General features: G+C 53.9%; 2 protein-coding genes across 2 annotated transcripts; one reads left to right on the plus strand and one right to left on the minus strand.

Moving 5' to 3' along the window:
* The first annotated feature begins 507 nt into the window (after positions 1-507).
* On the plus strand, positions 508-7888 carry TGME49_311650 (leucine rich repeat-containing protein). The gene is made up of 3 exons (XM_018782683.1): positions 508-1058; positions 1433-5164; positions 5955-7888. Exons 2-3 carry the CDS (start codon positions 1678-1680, stop codon positions 7598-7600), a joined length of 5133 nt encoding a protein of 1710 aa, XP_018635510.1. The 5' UTR covers positions 508-1058; positions 1433-1677; the 3' UTR covers positions 7601-7888.
* A 1076-nt stretch (positions 7889-8964) lies between these two features.
* On the minus strand, positions 8965-20431 carry TGME49_311660 (histone lysine methyltransferase, SET, putative). Its single transcript, XM_018782684.1, has 7 exons — positions 14287-20431; positions 12850-12934; positions 12268-12400; positions 11508-11636; positions 10324-10458; positions 9893-10009; positions 8965-9382 (listed from the first exon to the last, which is right to left on the minus strand). Exons 1-7 carry the CDS (start codon positions 19018-19020, stop codon positions 9319-9321), a joined length of 5397 nt encoding a protein of 1798 aa, XP_018635509.1. The 5' UTR covers positions 19021-20431; the 3' UTR covers positions 8965-9318.
* Between the last annotated feature and the right edge of the window lie 974 nt (positions 20432-21405).

A 21405-nucleotide genomic window follows, 5' to 3' on the forward strand; every position in this document is an offset into this window, starting at 1 on the left:
CCTTTCTACCAGTTTCTTCCCGTTCCCTGCAAACAGCGGTTTGTCGCCCTTTCGGTGCGGTGCGCTGTGGGTAGAAGGCAGGCGTCGACGAAGCAAGAAAAACAGCTCCTTTTGTCTCTATTTTGTGCGTTAGTCATATCCTCTACAGGCAGCCGTCTCAAGGCGCCGGAGGAATGGTGCTGGATTTTTCCGACTTGCAAACCGTCCCGCGTTCTGTTGTGGGCACTCAAGCGCGTGTGTCTTTTTGCTAGCAGTCGCTGTGCACTGCTGCATTCGGCCTGCCTTTTGCAAGAATAACTTTTGGCTCCTGAGAGAGGACCCAAGCGCCACTGGAAAGAGTCCCTAGACAGCTGAGAGAGAGAGTTGCAAGGAGAAGGCAACTCTCGCCAGGCCGGTTTTCTCTGCCTCATGGTCGCAAGCCGTGTGTGTGCTGTGGCCCACTTTCCGTTTTTAATCCTTTGCAAACGGAAACTTCTGTTTGTCAGACTTTCACTCATAGGGACGGGCGCCGTTCTTCGTTTCTTGTCTGTGAACTGTTAGTGCTCGCTTTATGGCAGTGGCACACCTGCCTCACCTGACTCATTCTCTGTCGCTCCTCTGCATTCTTTTTTCAAGACGACACTTGTTTTTTAAGGTTACCCGTCTGGATTTCTCTCGTGCCTCTTTTTCCCTTGCACATATTTTGGTCGTCCTCGTCATCTTTCGTTTTCTCGCGTGCTCCCACGCAAACGACACCCAGACGGCTAGACCAGTCGTTGACAACGTCATTTATGTTCGCACCCTTTGTTACCCGTCTCGCGTCTTATTTTCTTCTATCCAAACTCCCTTTCACGGCCAACCCGTCGAGGTTTCGCTCCCGCCTTGCACTCGGTCTTGCCTTCGACGTCCGGACTACGCAGTCGCCAGGTAGCGTGCACTCCGATACTTGTCTTCATTCGCACCCGTCGTTGCCATGCAGCGGTTGAATTTTTTCTGCGTGGTTTTCTGACAACACCGGCAGTCCAAATCCTTGTATTTCCTCGTCAACGGGGAGTTTGCTCCCGTATCCCGGAAAACTCGTAGGTTCTTAAGTACTCCATCTTTCCGCTGTCGGTGACAGAGACCGAAGGCGAAACGTTCTGACATGCTCTCCTTGCTAGATTTTCAGGAAAAGCCATTTCTGATGACAATGCCCTTCTTGAAGCACCCTCTGAAATTCTCACTTTCTCCGTCGCTGCCGCCCCTCTACCACTGGTATTCGGCTCTGCGGTAGTTCTCGGACTGACCAGTCACCCTGCGTCGTTTCAGGAACGTGCTTCCCCACCCTTTCTGCAAGTCCTTGAGTCTGACCAGTTCTCTTTATTCCCTCCCTCCCTTCCCCCTACTCGGTTTTCGTTTGCTCATCCTTCTCTTCCCCTGTTTCTCCCCGCCTCTCCTTGTTTTCCGACAAAAGTTGTCTACCTCAGGTCCGTGATTGCACTCTAGACAGAAGGTGGGAGGCAAAAACGGAGGCACTCCATGGCTTAAAGTAACAAAGAAGGGAGATGACCAGCTCACATCGATATCGAAGACACGGGTCCGTCAATCCTTCAAAGTCGAAGCAGCTATGAGTAAAGCTCCTACCTTCCACGCCTATCGCACACCGCTGTCTTGTTCCTCTCGTCCTCTCCAGTCTTCCCCGAGCTTAGACACGCAGTCATGGATGCCAGCTGCAGCCGCAGCCGAGCATTGGAGAGGCGAGAGAAAGGCGAGCGTGTGAACGAGAACGCGGTCTCTCTCTGTACTCCAGAGACGATGACAGCGACCTCTCCATCGTACTCTTCTCTGCCGTCTTCCTCGTCTCAAGAGGTCTCCTCCGACCCATCCTCGCCGTCCACGCCTTGTCTGCGTCTGGCCGCTTCTGTGGCGCCCTCTCTGCCCGTGTCACCTGCCTCGGGGCCTCCTTGTATCCCCCTCACGTCTCGCCAGATCCCCGGTGCTCGCTCTGGAAAAGACAACACCTCGCTTTTCTCGCACTTTCTCTCGCCTTCTGGGCAGGATCTCCTCTGCCTGCTTCTCCAGTTCCTCTCCTTGCATGACATTCTTGACCGGCTTCTGCCTGCTGCGAGACTCCTCCCCGTTGCAACCGCCTTTCGGACTCTTCACCGCCTCGCTCCTCCAAAGCGCCTGCGACCCGCGTTCGTTCAGTGGGCTTTGCCAGGCCACGAATCTCCAGGAGAGTCCCCTCCACGGCAACTGTCTCCTTCTTCCTCATCGTCTCTTTCTTCTTTTCCTGAGAATCCGAGTGTCACGTTCTACACACCGCCTAGCAGCCGTGACGTGGGTAGGCTCTGTCGCCTGACTTTGACGCCCCAGCACCTCTCGCTCGTTCACCAGCCGTCTCTTTCCCTTCTGCTCTCTTGTCGCTCAACGGAAGAGAGCCGAGGCGCCGCTGCTCGTATTGCGGACGGAAGAAGAGGCGAGGAAACAAACGAGGACGCAAAAGCTGAATCGCGCGGCGGAGGAGCCTCCATGCGCGCCTTCCGCAACTCTGAGGACCACAGATGTAGTGCAAACCGCACTCATGCGAATGTCGTTTTGTCCCCCCATCTCGAGAGCGGTGGATGGGAGATCGAGCTGGCCTGCTTCTCTGTCCAGCACTGGAAACACCTCAGGGCTTCAAAGGACCTTGGCGACTCTCCTGTGCTTCCAAGCGCCGGCTGTGGCCAAGGAAGCGAGACAGAAGGATCCCGTGGGGATTCTCTCTCGACGCAGAGGAGTCACGCAGCCGCGGCAGCACCCGCGAAAGACCCAGAAGTAAAACCGCATGCGTCGGAGGCAGTCGAGGGACCTGAGAGAAAAACAGGGCGAGATATGGAAGAGAGACAGGGACGGGATGCAGAGAGACAATTCGACTGTGACCGTGAAGCTGGTCTGGGCCTCGGCGGCGAGGGGGACCGGCGCGAAGCCGAGGAAAGGCGCGAATGTTTTCCTCTCCTAGCGTGCTCTGGCGCGCTCTCTGCACTGCGCATTTCCGCCTCGGAAGTCAATAGGCATGCAGTGAAAGTTTTGCGAGAGACGGTGATGCTGGCATTGGCTGCCCTTGCGCGCGACAGTGAGCGAAACACTTCGAAGGAGAGCCAGAAAGAGAAGTCCCCTGGAGACAGGAGTCTCTCGGCTCTCGCCGGTAGGCCTGCATCGCCCCACACCACTGGGGTTCTGTCTTCGTCTACAACAGAGTCTCCCTGCCTATGTCTTCGAACCGACGCGCCTCTCGATATTCCCTCGCCATTTTCATCCGATGCCATTTTCGCAGCGGTTTCTCTCCATCACTGCGGGGTGAGTGCTGCAGGTTTCCATTCCCTTTGTGTGTCTGTTCTTCCACTCCTTGGTTCTCGCCTTCTGCGTCTCTCCCTGACCAACTGCCGGCTCGTGGCCGCCGACATGTCTTCTCTGTCTCTGGCGCTGCTGCGGCTGCCGCGCCTCGAGTTTCTCGATCTTTCAGACAACCTCCTGCAAGACTCAGGAGCGGTGCAGGTCCTTCTCGCTCTTGTCTCTTCCCACCGCCTGTTCTCGCAGGCCGCGCCGGACTCGCCAGAGCCGGAGGGCCGAGACGAGCGGACAGCGCCAGGACAGCAGGGCCTGGCGAGCCCAGAGAGACACCATGCCGAGGGCGAGGACCAGAATGAAACGTCTGGAGACGATTCCGACGAGGGAGGTGATCGAGGGAAGACGACTGCGTCGTTCTTGCCCGGGGGGCGCTTAAAAGGCCCACTGCACGCGCCTCAAAGTCCCGGACGTCGAGGCAGCGCCAGGCCTGCGGCGGATCTCTCATCTCACACTTCGGCGCCCGAGTCGCCGCCGCGTTCGCAGAGGCGCGCGCGGGATACAGCGGGGCTGTTGAGTTTGAATTTGAGTGGGAACGACATTGAGGGCGGGCCTCTCTTTCGCGCGGTTCTCAAGGCTTACGTGGAGCGACACGCGCCGAACCTGGAAGTCCTCGACCTCTCGAACAACACCATCGACGGCGAGACAGTGCTTCTGCTGCGAGCGGCAGTCGCTCACAGAAGGGCCGCTGCAGCTGCGAGGTGCGCGCTGAGAACGCAACAGACTTCAGAGCTCGCTGACGCTTTCTCTGGCCCTCTCAGCCGCGGCGCGGAAGGCACAAACGCAGTGGGCGCCGAGAGAAAACACGCGCAAGTGAGGAGAGACAGAGAAACTGTCTCTCAGTCCGCCACCTCCGCCAGGAAGGGAGTCACGCGCTGCAGCCGCGACGGGAGACCCGAGGCCGAGCGGCCTAGAGAGACACACTATGGGAAGACATGCCGGTTGTCTTCGCCGCTCTTCTCGCGGCTCGAAGGAGAACGAGCAGGAGAGGAAGAACGACAAGAGGAAGCAGAAAGGGGAAAAGAAGGAGAACGAGGGGAAGAAGCGAAGCTGAACCGGAAGAAGGGTGAAGAGAAGGGTGTGGTGTGGGCCGGGGGAAAGGCCGCGCAGGGATGCAAACGCAGGAGAAGTCAAGAGGTCGTGAGTCGAGTGTCCCAGACTGCGTGGAAGAAACGACGAACAGCCCCCGAGGGAGAAGAAGAAGCGTGGAGGGGTTTGGTGATTGACTTGCGAGAGAATTTTTGCAGGTGCGTCAACAGCAGCAGTGGGGAGACGCAGGAGTCTCACGCGCGGCGGCCTGTGGGTTGTTTAGGCGTGATCGACAACACGTTGCTCCCTCGCCAGAAATGGCGGCGGTCACGCAGAGAGCAACCAGGAAGTCCGTTGGGCAAGGAACTCAAGCAACGAACGGATCGCACCCCAGACTGGCAGTGCGGGTTTCTCCTTGATGTCTGTGATTGCCATTTGAGGCGACGAAAAGAAGCAGAGAGAGGCGATTCGCCCCTGCTGAGGCGCGCCAGATCCCTCGAGAACCACATCTCCTCCTGGGGCCAGCCAGAGCGCGAGGCGTTCCTCCACCTTCTCAGTTCCGACGCAACCTTCGCCGCCGACGTCCTTGCTGCATGCGCCATCCAGACGCCTCCAGAGATACAGGTAGGAGATCCAGAAGCAGAAAGTCCAGAAGAGGAAGAAGGAGCAGAAGAAGAAGAAGAAGTAGAAGACGAAGACTCAGAAGCAGAAGATAAGGAAGAGGAGACGAGAAGTTCCAGGACATCCGGAGAAGAACTCGAGACCGCACCCGCCGACACCGGCCTCTCAGGTCGGTCCTTCTTTGTCGTTCGCTTCTTCTCATGGGAAACTAATGCTCGACAGTATATGTGATACGAAATGGCACGGGGTTCTTTGCCGAGGAGTCTCGAACACTTTACTAATACACATGTGGATCTTCCGTTGTTACTGTCGATATTGGTGTGTATGTTTGTATGCGATGCATCCCTATGCACTACATACCTATGTGAGATATGTCCATGCATTCAAACATGTGTGGGATATATCCGTCTATACGAGTATACGTCCACGTTTCGGTATGTGGATGTTTGAGGAGGGAGAGCATTCTATGGGACCTGCTGCATCAACATGTTGCGCTCCCGGCGAGTGCCAGCCGGCTGCCTGAAAGTGCATACTGCCGCCGTTCTATCTCTCGGCTTAGTGACGGCTGAGAGGGGAAATTGGCAGGGACGGCCGGTGGCGTGCGAAGTGAAGGCCCCTACTCTCTCTGTTGCCTTTCAAGGCAACTCTTTGCGTTTCTTCAGACACGACGCGCCAGAAGAAGCGCAGGGCGGGGGGGGGGGGGGGGAGCATGTCGATACAAGGGTCTCCCTTGTCTGTCTCGGTTTTTGCTCTATCACTTTCTCTTTCCTCATTTTTCTCGTCTTTTTTCCGTCCTTCTCTTTCTCCTTGCCGTTCTCCTTCTCTTTCGTGTCCTTCTCAGTCTCCTGTTCCTTCTCGTCCGTCTCTGTCCTGTCCTCTCCTTTGTCATCGGGTCTTTCCCTTCTTTTCCCCTCTTGCAGCAAGTGTATTTCTTCCTTTGTTTGCCGTGTCTCCGTCAGGGGCGTCGCGTCACTCGCCGGCTCGAGCTTCGTCGCCCCACAGGGACTCGAACTCCCTGCCGGCCGCCCAGTGGTCGTGGGGTTTCCTGTCTCTGTCTCCGAAGAGTGCGACAAGTTCAGACAGCCGGAAGACGGGGGCCTTCTCTCTCGTGAATGCAGAGAAACATCAGCCGTTTTTTGAGGCGGGAGAGGCCGGGACGAGCCGCGCTGCTTCTTCGCCTCCACACGACTTTCAGAGCGCGGGAGAGAGCACCTGCAAAGACATGCCTCTGCGCGAAGCGCGTCTTGTGCCAGGTGATCCTTCCTCAAGTAGCGGGGCACCGGGTCCTTCTTGGCGAGTATCGCCTTGCGCGCGACCCGCAGGTGTCTCCTCTCTGTCTCAGGGGCCTCGCGAGACGTCAGGTTGCTTCTTCGCCGAAGTGGAAGCGAGGGAAGGAGAGAAATCTTGGGGTTCAAACGGCGAGAACTCGAAGCCTCTCCGGCCAACAATCCCGTCCGTACCAAATCTGGGGGTGCCGGCTTTGTCTTGTTCTCTCGGAGTTGCAGACGCCGACACCTGCGCGAGTGAGACCGCCTGCGTCGCCCTTTCCTCGTCTTCTGCAGGCGTCCACAACGATCGCGTCCTTTCCTCGTCTTCTGCTCTGGAGGGCCTCTCTCGGCACTCAGATGTTTCCGCAAGAGCTGCATCTCTTCCCGCCGAGAAGACTCAAGTGTGGAGTGAGGCGGGGAGAGTCGACAGGCTGTCCACATGTTCTTCGGTGCCCCGGGGGTCTGTAGACGCGGGCGAAGATCGCGAGAGCTTGGAGGGGAGACTCGAAGAAGACAGAGGCAGCAGCGACAGCTCCACACTACTTGGAGGGGACGAAGAAGACGAAGAGGAAGAAGAAGACGGAGACGAACGCTGCTTTCTCTTCCGTGGACGCAACTGCCGGGTGCCTGCGAGTGTGTTGCTTCGGAAAAAGTTCAAGCAACTTCAGAAGCGAGTTTCAAAGGCGAGGGAGTCTTCTCTCTCACCCCGCTCTCGCATCCGAGCACGCGTACTGCGGCGGCTAGTCGCCGACAGAGACGCGGAGAGCGAGGCGCCCGAGGCGAGAGAAGCAGAGATCGTGTGCAATGATGGCGGAGTGAACAGGAAGAACAACGAAGGACTCTTACCGGCGAAGCGGCAGAGAGGCGAGGGATGGGGCAGCGAAAACGAAGGTGAGGAGTCTGGAGGACAGCCTGCGGGGAAGCGTCTGGTAAGACAGGAAGGCGAGAACAGAGACAGAGAGGAACGAGAACGGACAGGAGAACTTGATGGCGGTGTTGTCGAAGTAGAAACCTGTCATCGACAGAAGGGGACAGCCGCAGCACAGCAGAGAGAGGGGGGCGTTTGTGAAAAGGTTGAGAGAGCAACCCAGGAGGGAACTCACTCGAGAGAAAACACCGGCGACGCTACCTGCGAACTACAGGAGGACGATGATGAATCGTATGACGAAAGTGAAGATGAAAGTGGAGATGAAAGCGGAATGACAGACAGCGACGAAGACGACGTGGATGAAGAAGAGGTGAACGACTTGCTCCTGGACGCCGCCGAAGAAGTGGAAGAATGTTTTATGAGTTCGAACAGAGGAAGCCGGAGGGCCGGGCGATCGAGATGCATTTGACGCGTGTAGGTGTTTGACGGACTTCTTTGAGCGTTCCTCTTTTCCTCTTTCAACTAAACGGTCTGATAAACGTGACTGTCTTTTACTGCTCTCTTCTCTCTCCAGCGTTCTCTCTCCTTACGTCTATTCTTTAAGTCTCGAGTATATCTCCTCTTCGAATCTCTCTTCTATCTTCTGTTCTCGTTCTCCGCTCTCTCCTTGAAGCTCTCGTTAAAATCTCTTTTCCTCTTGTTCAAGTCCTCTTTTCAACCAAGTTGTCTCTCGAGGTTGCTCTGCTTCTTCTGGCGCTACCAATCCGCAAACCGAGGGCATGAAAGAGTGGAAAGCGCGGACAGTCCAATAAACCACAAACTAGGACCCACAAGCCTACAGCCTGGTGCCTGGATAAATATATAGATATGGGCATGGGTGACAGCGTAGAGATTAGCAAGAACGTATCTCGGTATTCTCTCAAGTAGGTGCATGCATATAGAGACAGAGAGTGAGAGATACATACAACTACCGGAAGAGAGGAATTGCTCTGAGGAGACAAAGGGTGTAGCATGGGAACAGCGAGTGCCGTGTAGCCGAGCACTTACGAAAGGGACGCCTGTTGGTAGAATGCATGAACCTAACAGTCAAACGGATGCGGCAGAGCTCCTAATTTCTTGAATGTTTATGTTGGCACCTTCGCGTGAGAGGCACCTGCAGTCAGTTCCGCAGCGGGATAGTCTTTGCATACTTCGTTCATTGCCACTTCGCGAAGTCGCGGGACTGAGGCTCGAGCTCCGTATTTTTAGAAGCGGCTTTATTTCATCGAATTGTTCTTAGCAAGCGTTTAAGTCGTTAAGCCTTTCGTTCGGAGCGGCAACTACCCGACAGTGAAAGTTCTTTTGTGCTTCACTCTCAGTGTGGTTGTTTCCCCTGTTAAGGCAGCTCTGAATCGTCGCGTTCCCATGAGCAAAGAAGGCCTCGGTTGCGGAAATCTCTGCGTCTCTAAGAAGCAGTGAATCAGCATCGCATTTGAGTCTACCGATGCGACTCCCAGTGAACTACAGTTCGCGTTTCATTCCAGTTCTATCTTGGACAAGGGTGGATCGCCGGTCAAACAATCCAGCATGCGAATTTAGGTTTTTTGGAGGCACAGGCTCTATAGTCTCTGATTCTGAGTCTTGTGGTCCAATGTGTGTCTCCATGTTCGTTTGCTCAGGGCAGGCGTCAAAGGACTTTCCTGTCAATTCAGACTTGTGTGTTTGTGTGTAACTGGGCGACTTCCAAATCCGAGCATGTCTTTGTCAAACTGACAGCAAGAACTGCGCTGTCTGCACTCTGGCTTGTGGGAGGGGTGAGGCACTCAAGCGAGGAACGTTCTTCAGTGTTACGGACGCAGTTTCCTTCTTTCGGTGCCCGTCACTGTGAACGACAATGAACCGAGTCGAGGCCAGACGCGAAAGAGCAGGACACACGGATCCTGGTCTCTTCTTCTCCTCTCTCGCTCTCTTCTTCTCCTCTCTTGCTCTCTTCTTCTCCTCCCTCGCTCTCTTCTCCTCCCTCGCTCTCTTCTTCTCCTCCCTCGCTCTCTTCTTCTCCTCCCTCGCTCACTTCTTCTCCTCTCTCGCTCTCTTCTTCTCCTCTCTCGCTCTCTTCTTCCGCCGAAGTCTCTCTCTCGTGTTCGGTTTTGACTCCACAGTCGTTCCGTTGATTCCTTCTCTTTCCCGACCTCGGCGCGAGTTCTTCCTTCACATGTTCCCCGTGCAGGTTCGCGCTCCACACAGACAGACTTCTTTCGACTTGTCCGAGAAGCTGCAGACCGCAACGCGAAAACAACAGATTGGGATGTCGGAGGACAGGGCAAATCTCACACGGAGCAAAAGGGGGAAGGGGAAACGCACTCCAGGGGAGCGAGAAGCCACGGCAGAGACGGGCGACAGACGCGCGACAGACGCGCGGGGGAACGCGGAGCACGCAGGTAACGAGGTGTGGCGAGGAGGCGAGAACCGGGGACGCGAAGGCTGCCGAGACACGAGGAAGTCGACACAAACAGAACGGCCGAGAAATACGAGGGGGAAAAGTGACAGAAAAGAGCGGAAAGTATGGGCTGAGGGAGAGACAGCATCCGGAAGTGTTTGGCGTAAGATGAGACGAAACCACCACGAGGTCGAGGAAGTCAGAGTTGAGGACCAGGCAACAGGGAAGGCTGCCAGACGAGGGAGAGGAACGGAGAAAGACGCCAAAGACTGGAAAGAAGAGGAGGAAAGAGGAGCACATCACCGAGCCGGTTAAGAGAGCAGAGTGAGAAGAAACCGAACTCACTGGTAGTCGTAAAACAGTTCTTCTCCTGGGAGCAAGTCCCGGAGGGCGACGATCGCAACAGCGTTGTGCGGCATCCTGACAGACTCGCAGTTCGGCTCGCAGCTGTGGTTGATGTACCTGGAGACATTGAAAGCCAGCAAAAGCGTATTACAAAGACACGCGAAATCTTCGAAAGCCGAGCGCCAAACGGGAAGAGGAGAAAGAACAGCAAACAAAGCGTGTGTAGCAAGGAAAGGACAGCCAAAAAGCACAAGGGGAAAACGAGACAGCGGAAAGCACGTCTGTTTCACACAAGGCTTCTTCAACCTTTCGGGTGCCTGTACAGCGGCAACGCGAGAGAGCGGCAGCACCGCGAAGCTTCTCGCATGGAGTCCTCCGTCCTGTGTTACGCTGTTTCCAAACGCTTCCTCTCTCCACGAAAAACGCCTCACCTGGCGAGGTTGCCGCTGTCTGTCGCGTCGACAAACTTCGTCTTTGTGCACGCTACGTTGCCTTCTGCCTGGCTCTTGTCCGCCTCAAGAGAGAAAATGTAACAGTTCCCATGCTGCCAGTCGTAACGCGCTTCTCTGAAGCAGAAGGCAGCGCGGCACACCGGAAAATAAAAGCAACGGGACCCGTGTCCAGCGACTCCTTCTGTCGCATGCAAAAGACAGAGAGCGCGAGAAGCGGGAGAGGAGGAGAAGGAGAAACAGAGAAACAGAGAAAAGGCGAAACGGAGGAAGGAACAGAAAGAGAGAAAGAGAAGAAGAGAGATGGCGACACGCGAAGACAAAAGGAAAAATATAAGAGTGAACATGATGATAGAAACGCAGAGAGCGACATACGTCCTGCGAATATATATATATATATACATATATATATATACATATATACATATATATATATATATATAGGTGGTGCAAAGAAATGAATCGATGGCACGGCAACGACTTTGCGCATGTGGCGGCGCTAGATGGAAGAGTCCCCTTAGTTCTCTGCCTTTAAACTCTTCTATGATTCCCGCGCTCTCGCAGGTCCATTCGGTGGCGAGGAGCCTCAGTCCTCGTACAGGAAGGCGAAGCCTCTGTCAAAACGGTATCAACGCTATCCGAATCTACGCACATCTTTATCTATACACATGATCCTAGAATATCTGGAATTATACGCATATATATAAGAGAACACATAAATCCAAAGACGATAAGGCTATGCCATATATATATATATATATATATAGATACATTTTTAATATATGCATACATATAAGAATCCAACTCCTATGTTCTGAGAGAGGCATGTATACACTTATAATATGGTCCTAGACTATGAGTATAGAGAGAGAGATTACCACAAAAACAAATCAGGAACAATATATAGGGCTACGTCATCTGGGTACACTCAAACATATATATATATATATATATATATATATATATATATATGCGTGGACATGTGGTCTTGAGGGCCTGTATACATTTAGGTCAGGACCCGCACACATCAGGAAGACGGAAGCAGATATCATACATGCACACATGAGTACAAACAAAATACGATAAATACGTATAGAATGTTTAACAATGAAAAGAACGAAGAACGGATGGCGGAACTGTTGAAATGGATGGTGTGGATGATATACCTGATTTCGGCGAGGTTCGGCTCTTCGCCGTCCAGGCCGCCTTTGCGCTGCTTGAAAGCGTACGCCTGGCCGACGTATTCCATGATTGTCTCCCCGGCCTTTATCCAGTCCACCGCGTAAACTCCGTACCTGAAAAACGCGCGCAAGAGACAGAAAGAAAGAGAAACAAAGAGGAAACAACTACAGGCAACAGGAGAAAGAGGAGAACAGGAGACAGAGAGGACGAAAGGGAGGAAGAGAGAACGAGAGACACAGAGAGAGAGAGAGAGAGAGAGAGAGGGGGGGGGGGAAGTGGAGAGAAAATAGCATGAGCCAGAATAGTGTGCGAGAAACAGGAGAGATACACAGAAGGAGAGAAAGACCGCGAGCTGACAGTGAGAACAAGTGCTTGTTTTCCTTTGTGCAAAGCGTTTGAAGAAATGCGCAGAAGAGAGGAGGAAACAAACGCGACTGTGCACGACACTCGTTGAAGGCGAGCAAGTCTCACGCGCATGCATGCACTCATTTCACGCACACACACACACACTAGGGCATACATGTATAGATGTAGCCGTATATTCATAACTGCGCAAGCCTACACAAAACTATACACGAATATAACTACATATGCATTCATAGACATACATCCATATATCCTCTGCATGTATCTAAACCTACGTGTCTGGATGCCTATAGAATCTGGATTTCTCTCTAGCTACGAAAACAGATATTGTATGTATGAATCGGTTCCACTATGTAAAGTTTCGCCTGAACAAGGTACCCGTGAATGCGTGACTTTTGCAGCTTGACTCTTTTGGCGGCGATCGCGAGTTCGTAGCGTCTTCGCCGCCGATTTGGAAAGCGGTGTGGCGCAGGGACCGAGGGCCATTCCACGGCCTCGGCCTCGAGAAAGGCTGCAACCGAGAAAAGGAGACGTCAAAGAAACACGGCAGCGACCACAGATGCAAGCAGTCTCCACGGATCTGTTGCGCACTGTCGAAAAGAGACGCAGAGACCCCAGAAGATCCCAGAGCATCCCACCGTGCGGATAGAACGTGCAGAGAATCACCGGAGAGAGCAACAAAAACGGCACTGTCTCCCCTTTTTTCCTCAGCCTCTCTGCGTCTCTAAGGAGCCTCGCTGTGTTCAGGGCAGTTTGCTCAACGATCCAGGTCACCTCTCTCACCAAAGACTCCCCTCTCGCTCGTGACCAAGACGGTAAAGAACTCTTGTTTGCCTTCTAAGAAAGGAAGAGAAGAAAACCGAGCAAGTGCCTCGACCCTTCACAGCCCGTTCACAGACAGCGAACAAGCAGTTGTCTGGGATTTCTCGAAACCGGAGAAAGTCGAAGAAAGAGATTTACCCTGCTGGCGCCGCTGATCCTCGCGTGATGCCTCGCGATTGCGAAGCAGCTGAGAGGCCAAATTCTGGGGGAGCGTCCCGTCGTGCTGCAAAGAGAAACGAGTGAGCGAAGAGAGACAGATAGGCCAACTTTTTTCATTCCGTTGTGCGTTCAGGAACTCATTACCAGGACGCACATCCCAGAAGAAGCACAAGTGGCTTGTACGCGGGGAAGGAGAGTCCGCAATTTAGGTCTGGTCTCTACGGCAGAGAGAACGAAGCTCGACGTGTCTACGTCAAAATATATTCAACTGTGAAAATACATCCAAACTTGTAGCCCACGGCCAATTGTGTGAATGAGCACAGATATATATACATGGACAATTTATATGCGTAGAGAGACCCAGGTAAGTCAATATTCCTGAACTTGTAAATCCATTCAGAGAGGCGAGTAGGTGAATGCTCGATGCCACGCTTTTGAAAGAGCTCTTTCGGCAAAGACATGTGCGTCTCTCTCGAGTATCTCCTTTCCCCCCCCCTCCCCCGCGAAAGCTGGTCTCCTGTGCAAAGCGACCCCATTGAATCCTTCTCTGTCCCTTTCTCTTGTTTGTTTTCTCCCAATCTTTTTTTTCCTATTCACTCTGGGTCGCTCCCTCGTCTTCAAATGTGCCGCTTCAAAAGCTCTGCAGTTCGTAAAAGCCACACTGGAACAAGCTCTCGATTCTGTTTTTACATTCTTCCCTAGTGCTCCAAAGAAGCAACTGCACGTCGATTTATCTTCGAGAGCAAAGGGATGTTTGTAGGGACTCCAAATCGATTCGTCTGGGGTCCTTTGTTCACTGCTTGTGCCACGACATTGAGGAGCCTGCCGTTATATTCGATGGCCTTTTGTGTTCACACTGGTTGGCATAATCGATGTCGAGTAAACAGAGCCATTATCGAACCTCAGAGACTGACACTCGCTTTGACAGTCTCCTTCCTATTGTTAGTCTGTACGGAATACAGCGGAGCAAATTCTTGTTCGCCTGGCACCCGTTTAGTGACTAAATCAACACTCTTTACACCTGGAGTGTACGGATAATTCTCGACTGTTCCATAGTTTAACCGCGATTACGAATTATTGACCGTAACCGTGGCTTCTCTTTCTACGACGCTTTTCACAACTACCACACTAGACCTTGGGTCCGGGAAACAAAGCCAATTTCCGTAGGAACTGAAAAGTCGATTTTCGAAGTGGAAACACCATGTAAAGACATTTCGAATAAAGGAATCTGCAAACTTTCAGTTAAAAAAGACACTCGAGGTCTACACAACCACTGACAGCTTGCGCCGTCTCGACTCCTCAGTTTGACCTGACGAGTCTTTAGTTTACAGCTCGTACTGCTCTCTTCAGCAGCACAGTGTGGTATTGGTGCTCTTTCACCTTCAGACTGGTGCAATTCAAGTCGCATGGACTTACGTTGACTAAAAATCCGCGGAAGAGCGTGCGAGGCGGCGCAAGCAGAGCTGGGAGATGTGCGTTTGTTTCACCTTGTTCACCCTTGTTTTTCTGCGCGTCCTTGACTCCTGTGGAAGCGACAGTCCGCTCAACCTCTCCCGTCTCTTCTGCTTTCTCGCGGCTTCCGTCCTCCCCCCTGACGCCCCTTTGCTCAGCCTCGGGCGCTTCACTCACCGCTCTGCTCTCTCCTCGCCGACTGGACGTTCCCCTTCGCGCTCGTCCCCGGCCTCGTCCTCTACCTCTCCCGCCTCTCCCAACGCCTTGTGATGCACAAAGGCTGCTTGAATCCTCAGATGCCACACAAGGAGAAGCAGAAGCTAGGGCTGCTGGCTCTGTCGCTTGTGGAGCTCCAAAGTTCTCGGAAGCGAGCGAGGAGAGAGGCGTGCTGTACTTCCGATAAAGGACGGAACACTGACTCATATGGAAGTACGGATCAACGAGGCAGACGGAGCCCTGTAGGGGCTCGACGAGGACGGCGCTTCGCCTCGCTCTCTTCACTGGCTCTTCTCGCCACAACGCCGCAGCGGCTCCAGAAGTACGAGGTGTGGGCAAGAGGTGCAGCGCCTCCTCGACAGCCAGCAGCCTCTCGACAGCCAGTCGCTGAAGCGGCGCCGAGCACCGACCACGGAGAGAAGAAGACGAAAAAGAAGAAGACGAATGTGAGCTTGAGAGGGAAGGGCACCTGTTGAAAAGCGACTGTTTCCAGGCACCGCCGTATACTCGGAGAAGAAGCTCTGCAAAGAGTTCGTTTTTTCGCCCTTCGCCCACGTCCTCGTTGAGGCGGATTGGAAGCAGAGGCGCAGAAGGCCACTGGCGGCTTCTCTTCGTGACCGGTTGCTCGGCGTTTGCTGGACAAGAAGAGAGAGGCGAAATTGAAAAAGATGAAGCAGATGACGGCAAACGCGAAGAAGCCACACATGATGAAGAAGAAGGGGATGCAGGTGAAGAAGAGAGATCCGAAGACGTCTGTGGACTCGTGGGATCTGCATGGCAAAGACGATGGAGCAGCCACAGAGCGTCGCTGTCTCCTGAAATATCTGTTTCTTTGTTTTCCCGCCGGTCTTCTTCTTTTCCGTGTCGCGCCCTCTGGTTCCTCATATCCCTCACGTTTACCCCAAGACGATGTTGCCAGTGCTCTTCGACTTTTTCCAGTTGTCCGTAGTTCGTTGGTCTTTCATCTATCCCTCCACCCTCCTCTCCGTTGCCTTCCCACTGAGACGCGCAGCCGCCAGAAGGCCTTCTTGGCATTCTCGGAAAGCCCCCTTCGGCCTGTGTCTCACAGAAAGGACACCCTTTGCTCTCCTTGTCTCCTCGCTCTTCGTGTTCTCCTCGTTCAAAACCCAGACCAAGGCACTCAGCTTCGCTCGCCGCGCATTCAGTCAGTTTTTCTTCAGCGAAGAAAGACTGGAGACGCTTTAGGGCGTCCTCGAGGCGACGCTGGACGGCACAGGCGCGGTCCGAGACCAGAAGACTGCGAAGCCGAGGCTCGTCCGTCACAGGAAGCTGACAGCCTTTTTCTTTGGATTCCGCATGTGTCTCTTCTTCCTGTCTCCTTCCACCTTCTTCCTTAATTCGAAGTGCGGTTCTCCTTCCTTCACAAAAGCTCTCGCTGCTCTCTGTCCTCTCGTCTTGTCGACTTCTCTTTAGCCGCGCCCCGGCTTCTCCCGGTGTGCCCCCCCCGCGGTTTGGCCCTTCGGTCTCTCGTGCATGCGTCCCCTCCTTGAAACTCCAGGCCTCGGTTTCTGAGTGTTTCGCCGCTCCCTCAGTGCCTTGGGAGTCCGCTAAGCCGCCTTCTTTGAACGCGCTCTTCCCCAAACGGCCTTCGTTGAACTCCCTTCTCCGAAGCGCCCCTTCCAACATCAGCTCTCCGTCTCCGCAGTTCTCTGTTTTTCCTATTTCTTGCAGCGAAAAAAGGGCGTCCGCCTCGTGCGGATTGGCACCAGGTCTGTCGCCCTCCACATGCATGCAAGTGTGGGTTCCTTCTCTCTCGCCATTTGTCTCCATCGCTTGGGTGTGTCGTGATGTCTCCCTGAAGGAGCCTGGGATGTCAGCGGCCTCTTCATGCTCGCTCTGCATGAGCCCCGAAGAGTCAGCGCCTTTCGCGCTTCCACCCTGTTCGCGAAACGAGGATACAGACGACCAGGAATCTCGCTTCTCCGACGAGGCCAAGAGAGCTGGGAAGGAAGAAGGTTCTGAAACCTCGTGTGTGCCCTGCGTCTCCTGCAAAGGAACGAGGATGTCGAAGGCGCCTTCGTCTGTGAGCAGGACCTCGGCGAGCATCTCGGCCGTCTGCGCCGTGATATCAGGCGGCACCCGCAGAAAGAAAAACTTGTTCCCGCGGTCGCACCTCCTTAGTTGCTCAATCGTGTACCAGTCTTCCGGAGGCACGAGGCTCTCGTCTCCTTCTCGCTCTGTCTCGTCGAAGAACGCGTTTTCTTCTTCTCTTCGCTTCGACCCCGCAGACGCAGAGAGTGAAGAAGGCTCCTCCTTCCGAGTTGCGAGGACGGCGCGCCACGGGAAGAGCTGTCGCGCGGCGCTGGCGGCGGAGGCGCAGCGAGCACAGATCTCGGAACAACACAGACAGTCGAATCTATCTTCTTCGGTCTCTTCGAGTGGATTCGCTTTCTTCCCTTTTCTGTCTCGCCATGTTTCGCCCTCGATCAACATCCGCAGACGATGTGGTGCCGCAACCAGGCGAATCACGTCTCTCAGTGAAGGCGGTCGCACAGGCGCAGACGCAGAAGGGGAAACATCTCTTTTCTCTGGTCGCTTCGACGCATGCGACGCGTCAGGTTCTCGCGAGGAAACGTCTCGTTCTTCAGCCGACTTCTCGCCTTCTCCCCGTGTCTCCTGCGCATCTTTGTCTCCTTGCCGTCCGATTCCTGGCATTGGGTTCTTCTTTTCCCTCTGGGTCTCCTCTCTCCGTTCTTTCTCCTCATCGTTCACTTTTTGCTTCTTCTCTCTACCTGGTCTCGTCTCTTCTCTCCCTTCTTCACAGTCTTTCCTTTCTCCCTCCTCGTTCCTCCCTCCCTGCTCCTCGTCGTTATCTTTCTTCTCCTCGTTCCCCTCCTGTCTCTCTTCTTCAGGCCTTCCGCTCGCCCTTTGCCTCTGCCTCTCTCGTGTGCCGCCGGGAGCCTGGGGCGGGGCCTCCAGTGTCGCCACACAAACGCAGGGTGTGGAGCGACTTTGCTCCGTTCGAGTTTCTGAATGCATCGACTCCGTGCTTGCGTCGGCAACCGCGGAGTGTGGACCTCGTCCTTCTCTCGCTGCGCCCACAGAAGCCGGAGGGGAGACAGGAGGATTCAGAGAAGAAGAAACCGCAGAGACGCGTCCGTCGCTCTGCATGGTCGGGCTGTCGTCCCAACAGAGGTTCGCAGCCGAGATGAGTTCCCTCGATGCTTTGGCTCTGTGTTTCCACCTCTTCTGCGAGGCTGCCTTCGCTTTTTTTGCAGACACAATAGAGTCCGTTCGCTCACACAAAGGACGTTTCCCTGACTTGCTCCATCCAGTCCCCGGCGTCTTCTCCCTCTCGGCTTCAGAGGCACACGAAGAAGAAGACGAAGAAGAGGAGGAAGAAGAAGAGCGAGAAGATATCGATGAAGCAACAGGAAGACCGGGTGGAGATGAGGCAACAGATGTGAGAGGCAGGCCTGGGTTGTTTCGTGCATGCAGCGTTTGTTCGTTCTGTGCTGGTCGGTCGCTGTTATCTGGCGCGCAAACGCTCGTTTGCGCAACTGTCTCTTGCGGAACTTCACATTTGGTGCTTCTCGCTTTTCTCCGGCTCCGAGTGAAACTGGATCTCCCCGCTCTTCTCTCTCCCGCGCGTCCTCTCTCTCGTTTCCTCCCCACACGGACCTCTGCGTCGGAAGGCCTGACACGCAAGGAGTCTTCCAGATGAATCTCGTCTCTCTCTCCTTCGCCTTCTCGTCCCCTGTCTCCTTCGCTCTCTCCCTCCCTCCGTAGCGGTTCACGAACGCTTTCTCCCTCTACGCGGAGTTTGCCGCGACCCACGAGGGCGTCCTGGGAGCCTGGACGTGGAGAGAGATGCGAGAAGGAAGCTGACGAAGAAGATGAAGACGAAAGCTGATCAGCAGGTCTCGGACAAGCAGACGCAGGAAGCGGAAAAGCAAACGAAGGAACGGACGATGGTGGCGGGAAGGCCGCCGGTCTTCTCACGGCTGTCCTTTGACTGAGCAGCAGCGACTGCGGCCGAGGCAGCAGCCGAGCAGTCTGAGCACGCAGATGCTCAGGACTCGCTCCAGGATCTCCGTAGCCCCCCTGAAGAAGACCACAAAGAGAAGAAGGGGAAGACGCAGACGGCGCGAGGGACGGACACTGGCGGGAGGCCAGAGCTCGGTGTCGCTGGCTTTGAGCGACGACCGACAACGCATGTAGACGGCGGCATGCGGACGCTGGTGCCGCAGGAGGCGAAGGCGAAGAGGAGGACGAGTAGCGCGAAGAAAGAGAAGAGGGAGATGAGGAAGAAGAGCGGGACGAGGGGGAAGAGGAAGACGAAGAAGGTGAAGAGCACGAAGACGAGGAGGAAAACGACGAGAGAGACCGAGGGGAACAGTCGGATGCTTGAACCGCCATCGTGGCAGAGACCGTGCGAGCAGCGTGTTTAAGCCACAAACGGAAGAAGCAGTCTCGGGAGGCGGGAACGGCCAAGTGCATGCATTCGGACAAGCTGTGCATGCACTTGGCTCAAGTCCGCGGCTTCATGCGTCAAGCACACATTCTGTTGGCGTTGCCGTTGCCGTTTACCGCCTTCTCGTCCCCCCTTCGCTCGCGGTTCCCTGCGCCTTTTCAGACACAAAGCTCGCTGCACCGAGAGAGCGAAAGTCCGAAGCCGACGTTGAGTTTCGGTCGGAGACTCGGTGCTGTGCATAGTCTTTCCAAAACGCTTGTTTCACGCATACGCGCAGGAGCAGTGCTGTACGTACTTCCGACGGGACTGGTGCCGGACCTGGGCTGGTGCTCGCACCGATACGAATTTGCTTTGCGACTCTTCGGCAGGCATGCAAACACACCCTCTATTTTGTCTCTTTCAAGCAGAGCAAGTTCACCTCTTGGCGAAGAACAGCAGAGACAGTGCTGCCTGCTCCAGAAACGCGGAAGAAGCCGCTGCTGCCAGGGCAAAACGAAGACAGAGGAAAAACGATTCGATCTCGTTCCGTTTCAGAGACGCACACAACGCCAACTGAAGGCTCACAGACACACAGACGTACACAAAAGAATGCGTGGGAACCTGTATAAACAGATATATAAGAATATGAATATATATGTATATACATATGTATATATATATATATATATATATATATAGGTAGATAAAGAAATGCTCTTGTATGTGTATGTACTGTTGGACGAAGGTGCGAAAGAATGGGTGTAGATACGCAGACAGGTGAAAATGACAGACAGGTGAGTGTGTGGATGCAGGTATCACTTAGGCGCGCAAGCATGGCAATGTGCATTAAGAGAAAAGCAGATGTGTGACTGGGCATTCGGTGGAGGTGCAGCTCCGACCTCGTTCGCGAGAGGCAGTCCAGCTTTTCACCTTTTACAGTGGGTATGCCCTAGGCATGCATTATATCCTCATATATCTGCATATATAAGTATGTAGATATATATATATAGAAAGCGTAGAGAGCGACTCGCACAGATAGGAACAAAGACAAAAGAACGAGGTGGCTGACGAGAACGGGACGAGGAGTTGAGAGCCAGTGACGAGGCAAAGCAGACGGTACAGAAGTGACTTCAAGAAGTCACAGACATGATCTCCATCTCTCTGCGTCAGTCCTTCCCCATGAAGAACGTGAGACGAAGAGCAGCGACGAAAGTGGAGGGAAATGAACAACGCGATTCCGCTGAGAGTTGTTGAAAGCGTGCGTAAAGTTACTCGAGGGCACTCGAGAGAGAGCAACTGAGGCCGAGAAAGAACCCTCTTGGACGAAGAGGGTAGAGACATAATCCGGTCTGGAAACGGGGAGATTCACTTCTTTCCAACGGTGCTTTTTCTCGGAAAACTCAAGTTTCGCTCTCCTCCGTTCCGCACACGTGTCACTCTGCGTGCATGCAGTTCAGCTAGTACCGTGTCTTCTCTGCGGGTTCATGTTGGCGCCTTTTTCCGACTCTCTCATGGTGAAAAGGCTCAGACAAACCATCGAATCAGAAAGGAGACAGTCGTCGACTTGGTAGAGACGTGAGGGTGAGAAGCAGAGAAACAGCGAAAGCCGGTTTAGGTAAAATCGTCCGTGGTGACGCGACGTCGGGAGTGCATGTGCTCCGGTGTCGTGCCGTTCCTCGCACTTTTGCGCGACACTCTCTTTTCAGTCTCCCAAGGTTAGGATTTCTTAGCACGCCACGTGCACGGAAACACTCCATGTGGACTACCCGGCTCTGAAGAAAGACTTCGTCTTCGATCCCCAACATAAAGCACATATATAAACAAGTATGTGTAAAGCGCGCATGAAGTAGTGCTAAACATGCGGGTCGTCACGGCACAAAAAGACATCGCGGTTTTAGATCAGCTGGCACAAAAGATCAAACCTACTGCGAATCAACTTGTGGAGTCGTCTGTTTTTCGCAGTATTTCTCGCTCTTTGAGAGAGGTGGAGTCCCCCAACGTTTGTGGAGCTGTACGGGGCTGCAGAAAATGTGTTTCCTCACCATGTCTTATCTAGCTGGTCCTACGTTCACCTGTTTGTATCTGTTTTTCGCGGGGAGAATTGGGGATCAGTGAAGTCTGGGATTGTGGTGAGAAGGCGGAGATGTAGAGCTTTACAAAGTCGTCCAGGTCAGTGTACCACACTGTGTGGAGTATTCGGTTACTAAGTATCGCTTTTGCTGAAAGATAGAGAGACTCTGCAACAGTTTTTTCTGTCGAATAGGTTGAGCCTACAATTCAGTTTTAGCCGCTTCGAGAAACCCCATTTTGCCGTGTGTACTAGGGGCTTTTTTAACTAGCCTACAAATGGTTTTCAGGTTCCCTTCCGCTCGTCTTCCCTTCGCTCAAAATATTCTAGGTTTCTGTTTGTCTGCCGGTTTTTTTGTTTTACCAGCTGTTTGATTGATCATCAG

This window comes from Toxoplasma gondii, chromosome XI (genome assembly GCF_000006565.2).
Source record: "Toxoplasma gondii ME49 chromosome XI, whole genome shotgun sequence".
Classification (NCBI taxonomy): Eukaryota; Apicomplexa; class Conoidasida; order Eucoccidiorida; family Sarcocystidae; genus Toxoplasma; species Toxoplasma gondii.